General features: G+C 42.9%; 1 protein-coding gene across 1 annotated transcript in view; it reads right to left on the bottom strand.

Annotated features, from left to right (window-relative positions):
- Positions 1-733: 733 nt before the first annotated feature.
- Positions 734-8,786, bottom strand: part of LOC140134602 (phospholipase A2 inhibitor gamma subunit B-like) — a 50,356-nt gene continuing 42,303 nt past the window's right edge. Inside the window, exons 3-5 of the mRNA XM_072155036.1 lie at positions 8,031-8,180; positions 5,542-5,682; positions 734-3,143 (exon numbers count right to left, since the gene is read on the bottom strand). Of these exons, the coding sequence (XP_072011137.1) occupies positions 2,956-3,143; positions 5,542-5,682; positions 8,031-8,180 (479 nt within the window). The 3' untranslated portion in view covers positions 734-2,955. The remainder of the gene's footprint in view (positions 3,144-5,541; positions 5,683-8,030; positions 8,181-8,786) is intronic.

Here is an 8,786-nt window from a genome sequence, read left to right as displayed (position 1 = left end):
TGGCCCGGCTGCCCGCAGAAAGGGCTCTGAGTGCCGCCTCTGGCACCCGTGCCATAGTTTCGCCACCACTGTTCTAGCCTATACACTGCCACTGGTCAGCTCATAGTCTAGTCTAAATATTGCCACTGGTCAGCCCATGGTCTAGTCTAAAAACTGCAATTTGTCAGTTCAAAGTCTAGTCTATACACTGCCACTGGTTAGCCCATGGTCTAGTCTATACACTGCCACTTGTTAGCCCATGGTCTAGTCTATACACTGCCACTGGTCAGCCCATGGTCTAGTCTAAACACTGCAACTGGTCAGTTCATAGTCTAGTCTAAATACTGCCACTGGTCAGCCCATGGTCTAGTCTAAACACAACCACTAGTCAGCCCACGGTCTAGTCTAAACACGGCCACTAGTCAGCTCATAGTCTAGTCTAAACACTGCCACTGGTCCATTCAGAGTCTAGTCTAAACACGTCCACTGGTCAGCTCATGGTCTATTGTATATGCTGCCAATGCTCAGTCCTCTGTTTAGTTAGGTTAGATACTACGTGGCAGTGATCTATGGGAGGAGACAAACAGTTTTCTGATGTCTTGACCGAAAAATGAAGTTTTTTGTTGAGATAATAATAATAATAATAATGATGATAATAATAATAATAAAAGATATTTGTGACTTGTGTACATGAAATTGTTTATTTTGATCTTGTACATAATATAATATTAATCTTTTACATCAATATTTTTTTTAACACATATATTATTTAAAAAAAAACAGCAAAATATAACCACTTCAAAGGGTCTAATATAAAGATGAGGGAACGCTGCCCCCTACAGCTAGAATTCAGTGTATACTATGCAGATGCTGAAAACGGAGAAGGCAAATGATTGGTGAGTTTGGGAGCCGAGGCACAAATTTCAACTATTTTGCCTCCACTTCCTTTATATATTATATATATTATAAACCTACAGATGCGGTGGAGATGAGTTTGTTATTAGGCGCATCCTTATCTTCATATTTCAGTGTGTGGCCTGTGGTTTTACATATAAATCCAGACAACAAACTTATTCCCTTAGCCTAGAAGTTTATCACAAATACACAAAATAGTGGATGAAATTTAGCTCTGCTACATCTGTATGTTTATATTATACTATATAGTCACTACAATATCATTCCATATATTAGATAGCAGCTATGTCAGTAAATATGTGCCTTATACTGTGCCTGATATAGAAATATAACACTACGCTGCTATACCTGTAAGTTGGGTCTCCCCTTATATTTTCTCTCTATACTCATAGAGAGAACTATGCAGCCATACATTTCCAACTGCATAGTTCTCTCCCTTACCTCCCTGCACTTATCTCTATGATGTGTACATGGAGGAAGCGGGAAATTGGGGTTCCGGTTACAGAAAGGATATTATGGGAGTCCGGAGGTTTGATTAACAAAATATTAACCCTTTTAAGCTTTTGGCTGTTGTAGGACACTCCAATTACCCCCTTACTAATTACCAGATTGCAGAAATGAGCTCCTACACAACCCTTACACCAGACTTACATTTATATATTCACTGCCAAAAATCTCCACCCTTATTCGCTAAATAGATGAACACTCAGACATCAGCTCTATCTCTATTACTGTGTGATGGGATTGTGTCCAAACATCATCAGTCATTATTATACTATACTAAATTTATACTGTGTGTTCATCCTGAGGGGAGTCTGGTGTTACAATCCAGAAAGACAAGGAGATCACCGTGAGATCCCATGAATCATAAATGCATGTTGAACAAGTAAAAATGTAATAGAGGTGTCCTTGATTGTTGGCAATCATTTAAAGGGGTTGTCCACTTTGAGCAAATAATATGGTTATGTGATATCACACGGGTGCATGGCTAATTATATCCCTGGTCATGTGAGGTCACACAGGTGCACAGGTCATTTTATTCCTGGTCATGTGATGTCACACAGGTCCACAGCTTGTTATATCCCTGGTCATGTGAGGTCACACAGGTGCACAGCTTGTTATATCCCTGATCATGTGATGTCACACTGGTGCATGGCTCATTATATCCCTGGTCATGTGATGTCATACAGGTGCACGGCTCATATTCCTGGTCATGTGATGTTACACAGGTGCACGGCTCATTATATATCCCTGTTCATGTGATGTCACACTGATGCACGGCTTGTTATATATCCCTGGTCATGTGATGTCACACAGGTGCACAGCTTGTTATATATCCCTGGTCATGTGATGTCACACAGGTGCACGGCTTGTTATATTCCTGGTCATGTGATGTCACACAGGTGCACGGCTCGTTGTATCCCTTTGTCATGTGAGGTCACACAGGTGCACAGGTCATTTTATCCCTGGTCATGTGATGTCACACAGGTGCACGGCTCCTTATATCACAGTGTGCAATCAGAGCTGTGTGATATAGTGAGCCATGCAACTGCGTGACAGCACATGACCAGGGATATAGCGAGCTGTGCACCTGTGTGACATCACATGACCAGGGACCAGTGGTTCAGAGATCTAGAAAACAGCAAGGAATTGATAAAGCAAGTATATTCGGAAATTGTTCAACTTTTGTTCAACTTTGCACAAACAATATCAGTTAACTTATGAAAGTGGACAACCCCTTTAGGGACTAATAAATGACAAATCTGCTTTCTTTTGTATTTTTATTATTACTGTCCCATAGCTGGGGCCAAAGTTGGGGCGTTACCAGGCTCTCATTCCCCTTTCATAACAAACCCCACTTAAGGAGACTCCCTAGGATGATCAGGTTGAGAAACACAGTCCACGTGTTAGGTCCTTTTCCCAATCGTTGGACCATATTTTTGGGCATATACTTGGTTGTCAGACAGTTAGATGGAGGATCGGGGACTAGGACGCCTAATAAGGGAGTGTAAGTAATCTGTATGTCTGCTACAGGTTGGATTTTTTACTTTTGTTTGAACTTTAATACATGACCTTGAAAAGCCCAATAAAGGTCACCCCCAGCAGGTACAGGCAGTAGTGGAGACCGGCACCTCCATCCGTGCAGGTGGTGTCCGAGATAAACCTCAAATGTTCCAGTGACCCTTCCTCATGGGGAATCGCACATAAGCTCGGGGTGGCACAGCCCCGCATGGCTGTTGAAGTCAATCCTTGGGAAAGGGGTAAAGAAAAAATCAACAAAATATTTACCAACTTCATCTGAAGACACAATTGGGGTTTAAATAGTTTTTTTGCTGCAATTTTGGAACCGTTTTTCCAAAACAAGGATTTGGTAGAAGAAGGATGGGAAATTTTTTAAAGAAAGTTTTGTACCAATCTCCCCCTCTAGTTTTGGCTCAAAATATTTGGGTAAAATCTGCAGCATTTCATAACAAAGTTCATGCAGTTTATTCCATATTTTTTTGGTGTTCCCTGAATTGTAATTGAGGCCCAGAAATTCATTAACATTGAAGGGGTTTCCATAATTAGGCTAATGACTGATTAACCCTTTATTTCGGGAAGTGTAGGGACACCCATGTATCTTAAAGGGGTTTTATGGAGCTGACGGAGATCGGTAAACGCAGCGCTCTGTCATTCCCCATCGGCTCCATTGAGAAGTATGGAGCAGGGCAGTAATGCATGGATGTCTGCTCCATTACTCTCATGAAGCCACGAGGAATCCAACGGATGAACGTGGGACCCTGCTTTTATGATCTGTGGAGGTCCCATCACTGAGCCCCCACCGATCAGCAAGTTAGGCCCTATCCTGTGGTGGTTGATTGTGGTAATACAGCTCTAAGATTTGGGGGATTACATTGATGTCCAGGGATTTATACAAAGAAAAAATAATTGTAGACTCATCTCTCCTTGGTCCAATTTGTTGATGGTCTAGGTCTAAGGACATTGTGAAAGTTGCCCCAGATGACAGGAGAGGCGAGTATTGTCATTTTTTATTTCCCTTTTTCCTTTTGTTCAGATCTGTGTATCATGACTACATTGGGGCAGATTTATAAAAAATGGCTAAAAGTAAGATACACCATTAGACGAGTCTTAGGACCAGTTCACACCTCCTTTAGGACTTCAGTTATTTCCTTCAGTTATTTTGAACCTAAACCAGGAAAGGTCCAAAAAAGAGATATTATGGAAAGACTTACAACTGTCCTATGTGTTGGACCATTACTTGTATAAGCTCAAAGTAACAGACGGAAATAAGGAAAACCAAAGATGGGAAGTGGCCCTTAAGTTGCACCAGATCCATCAAAGTATCTCATGAATGATAAATCTGGTGTAGTTTCTGACTGTCTATTTGTATTTTGCGCCTTCTATTAGTAGATGCACAAAAATCTTTTTTTATAAATTTGGCCCAACTTATGACACGCCCCTTTTAGCTGAGACCCCACCCCTTTTACCAAAGCCAAGCCCTTCGGTGTATCAAATGCTAAAAGTGTCTTTAAACTCTTCTGATTAATGTGGTGAAAGGTGTTTTGGAAGAAATGAAAACATAAATTTGAAATATCTGCCCCGTTGAACTATACTTGCGTATAAGCTGTGTTTTCCAGGACAATTTTTGTGCTAAAAAAAAACGTGCTCAGCTTATACACCAGTATATAAAAAAATAAAGTTGATACTCACCCTCCGGTGCTCACCCCCGGTATCCTTTTCTCATCTCTCCTCTTCTGTTTTTTGGGTTCAGCAGTGAGATGCACATCTATGCGCTCTCCCCGTACACACACTATGACATCCCCAGGCAGCGACGCTGCAGCGCCATAGTTTGTGTGTGAGGAGAGCGCATAGATTTTCATCTCCCTGCGCTGCCAGCGAAACACGAAGACCATAAAAGGAGAGATACGGGAACTAATTTTCTTTTTTATGGGGGCTGGACATTCCATTAAATGAAGCAAGGTTTGAATGGCTCTGCTGGACATTTATTGGGGAGGGGGTGGCTCTGCTGGACATTCATTGGGGAGGGGATGGCTCTGCTAAACATTTGTTCATTGAGGTGGGGCTTCAGACATTGTAATAAAATGGGGGGCTGTGGACATTTTATTAATGAGGAGAGGCAGCTGGACATTTCATTAGTGATGGGAATACTGAATATTTCATTGATGAGGGAAGGCTGCTGGTCATTTCATTAGTGAGGGGAGAACACTGCTGGACTTTTCATTCATGAGGGGAGGCTGCGGGACATTTTATTAATGAGGGGAGGCCACTGTTGGATATTCCATTGATGGGGGAGGCTGCTAGCCATTTCATTAGTGAGGGGAGGCTGCTGCTGGACATTTTATTAGAGAGTAGCGTCTGTCTTTCGTATCCTAGGTTTATACTCAAGTGAAGGTGAAAGTTTTCCCAGTTTTTTTGTGGCAAAACTATACTCAGCTTATGCTCAGGTATATATGGTACATTTCCCTTTCAGTATCTCTTCATAGTTTACTGAACCCAACAAAGTTATATAAAGGACAAGCAGATGGGGGAAGGGTTCAGTGCAGCCCATGATTGGTGTATAATATTCTGAGCTTAAGTAAGGAGGCCAAGATACCACCCCCACATGCTATCATGTTAGGTAGTTACCTGCAACTGTTGACACTTGAGATAGGCACTTTGTCTCATTTCCAAGGCAGTCAGTGTAGGTGTCAGAGTCACATGGTTGGGATTGCATTGCGTGGCAGGTCTTGCAGACAACACCATTTTTCTTGAAGTTTACCGGAGGCACTGATATAAACAGAGAGGGTAACAATTCAGAAGACAAAATGACCATCGAAACAAGAGACCTTGGCTGGACATCTAGATCAAATTGTTGTCAATATCTCCCAACCCATTTTTTAAATACATGTCAGACCCTTATCAGGAGACATTCTAATCCTCTGACCCCCAAGATCTACGATAAAGGGTCAAGTAGGGAGTCCTCGATACAGATAAGAAGGTAAGTCTTACTGAAATGGCCAACCTTGTAACAAAGTGTTTTATGATGGTTAGGATGTTTTAAGAGTGTTGGGATAGCTACATCATAATCCAATTGAAAGCAGGATATTCAATGGTCAGTGTAAAGAGGGCGGTCCAGACTACTCAACGTGACTAGACTGATGTAACCATCTGCTGAAGGGTTAACTTGTGGTCAAAATAATTAAGCATTGTAACAGTTTAGGTAAGGCGAGGTAAGTGATGGCAGATTCAATATAACTGCACTCATTGATATGAGTTCAGCTACATCTGAAGTGTGGTTGGGCAATTCATAAACTATGGAAAAAGCAGTGTCCATAGTATGTATAAGCTAATTGTCAGGGTCGCTGGTTGTCCAACCTTCCACGAAGTTTGGAGGCTACCCCTTAAAGGAGTTGGCTACTCTTTTACTTAAATTGCCCATGTGCCTTTACTGCTTTAACATTAATCCCTGAAAGTTCATCGATTGATTAATCATCCCTGATACTTACTTTAGTACTGCCTGTAAACCCTCTGTGGATCTTTGTTGCATGTATCTGCACTGGTAAATAGGAGGGGCAGCAGGAGATTATTACTCCTCCTGCTCCCCTTCCCCTGCTAATGCTAATGTAAACCTCTCTCCCTGTGAGAAACAGGAAGTTGTGTGTATGTGCAGAGGGCAGCATGAGGAGAACAGGGAAAGGCTGAACCTCTCAAAGGAGGTAAAGACACAGGTACATGCAGAGACATGGCTAATGGAAAAGATGTACTGAAAAGTGGACAACCCCTTTAAAGTCCCATCACTGGTTCCAGCCTCAGCAGTTAGGTGCAGTGATGTAATGATTATACATTGTAAGAGCTACAAAAACTTCTGGTATTACACTTGAAAATTGACAAATTTTTAGGTCAACCTGCCAAGGTTCTAATGTAAACCCTACAAAGTAGAAGCTGTAATTTCTGTAATTTTAATAACCTGCCATGACTGGTCTCTTTTGTGAAATGCATTCTCTCTTTTGTTGGTTAAGGTGGAATCCAACAATCTTCAATTAAGAGGAAATTTGGAAAACCCTTTGTCAGGCTTCTGGGGTAGCGGACCACCGCAGACGATGGTGTAAGCCGACAACTGGGACCAGAATCTAAGTGGTACCCGGTTTTCACCAGAGCCCGCCACAAAGCGTGTTGGACTTGCTGCGGCGTGGTACCACCAGGTCCATCCACAGGTGCGACTTTGTGGTGGAGACAAGCAGGAGGTCAGGACGGGCAGCACGGGATCAGAGTTGGGGACGTAGCATTAGGTTAAGTCAGGTAGCGGAGGAGCCTAGTCAGCAACGGAACCGGGGTCACAACAGGTAATCACAAAACCAGCAAAGGGCATGGAACACAGCTTTCTCTATGGCACAAGGCACAAAGATCCGGGTGTGTAGGGAGAGGCAGGTTTATATAGAATTCTGGGAAATGGCCAACGGCAATTAACAGTACACTGGCCCCTTAAATTTTCTGAAGCCGGTGTGCGCGTGCCCTAGGAGACGGGGATACACGCACGGCCCGAGGACCAGGATCAGGAGCGGGGAGAGGTAAGTTGCGCAAGGGCCACAATGGCATATACAGAGGGGCATGGGTGAGCCTGCGACCTGAGATATGTGTCGCGGGAGCCCCCATAACACCCTTAAGGGGTCAGGTTCGCTAAGAACCCACAGTGTACATATCTTGCTTTGTCTGCCAATTCCTGGGTCACACCAGTACTTCAGGTCTTCTGCTGCTGCAGCAGTCATGGTGTTACATTTTGGGCAATACTTGGCTTCATGTGACCATAGGAAGGCACTTGTGACACATAGTCCAAGGAGACTATGAACCCTAAGCAGGTCCTGTAAAACATGGAACTTCTGGCTGAGAAAAATGGCCAGAGACCAACTCTTTGATCTGGAAACAGAGCAGGGTAAGCACATCTGTATCGGTGCCAAAGTGCTACTGGGGAGGGGGGGGGGGACCATAACTGATTTAATGAGCCATTCGCAGTTTCATCGTAAAGAATAGTGCACACCATCAATGGGGGTGTCACCAGCTTGTCTACCTCGTATCATCATCAGCAACCTTTGTGTATGGCCACTAAAGAACTTATTGTAATGAAGTTGAGTACTTACATACAGGACGTGGAGGAGAACAGCCTTCTGTATAACAGCAGGTGCTGCTGGTGATGACTCTACCATGAGAAGTGGTCATACTGCTGGATACAGAGCAAGTAGCACGATCTCCACAGTTCCTCATATACAGCTTTGAGAACAGCAACCCAGCTGTAGCGAAACATAAGATCAAAAATGTAAGTAACTGACTCCATACTTACCAACTCACCCAGATTACAGAGAGGACTCCTACAAAAGGAAGAGATTACTCAAACTCCAAGGACCCCAAGTTCTGTACCGAGCTTGTTTTTATGTGCTCTGTTGATGCTCTGATTTTGGTTCTGTATTTACGTTTTGTGCTTGGTTCTTGTGCTGTATTCGTGTATTGGCTAGGGTTCTGTTTTTAGAATGGAGTTTGGTTCCGTTAATGAATAGAAATTGAGCTTGGTTCTGGTGCTGTATTTGTGTACTGAGCTTGGCTACAGTTCTGTTTTTAGAACAGAGCTCGGTTCTGTTAATGAATAGATATTAAGCTTGGTTCTGGTGCTGTATTTATGTACTGAGCTTGGCTAGGGTTCTGTTTTTAGAACAGAGCTTGGTTCTGTTAATGAATAGATATTGAGCTTGGTTATGGTGCTGTATTTGTTTACTGAACTTGGCTAGAGTTCTGTTTTTAGAATGGAGATAAGTTCTGTAAATGAATAGATATTGAGCTTGGTTCTGGTGCTGTATTTTTGTACTGAGCTTGGCTTAGGTTCTGTTTTTAGAACAGAGCGA

Source organism: Engystomops pustulosus, chromosome 6 (assembly GCF_040894005.1).
Source record: "Engystomops pustulosus chromosome 6, aEngPut4.maternal, whole genome shotgun sequence".
Lineage (NCBI taxonomy): Eukaryota > Metazoa > Chordata > Amphibia > Anura > Leptodactylidae > Engystomops > Engystomops pustulosus.
The sequence above is the reverse complement of the archived record's forward strand: the minus strand, read 5'-3'. Positions and strand labels throughout refer to the sequence as shown.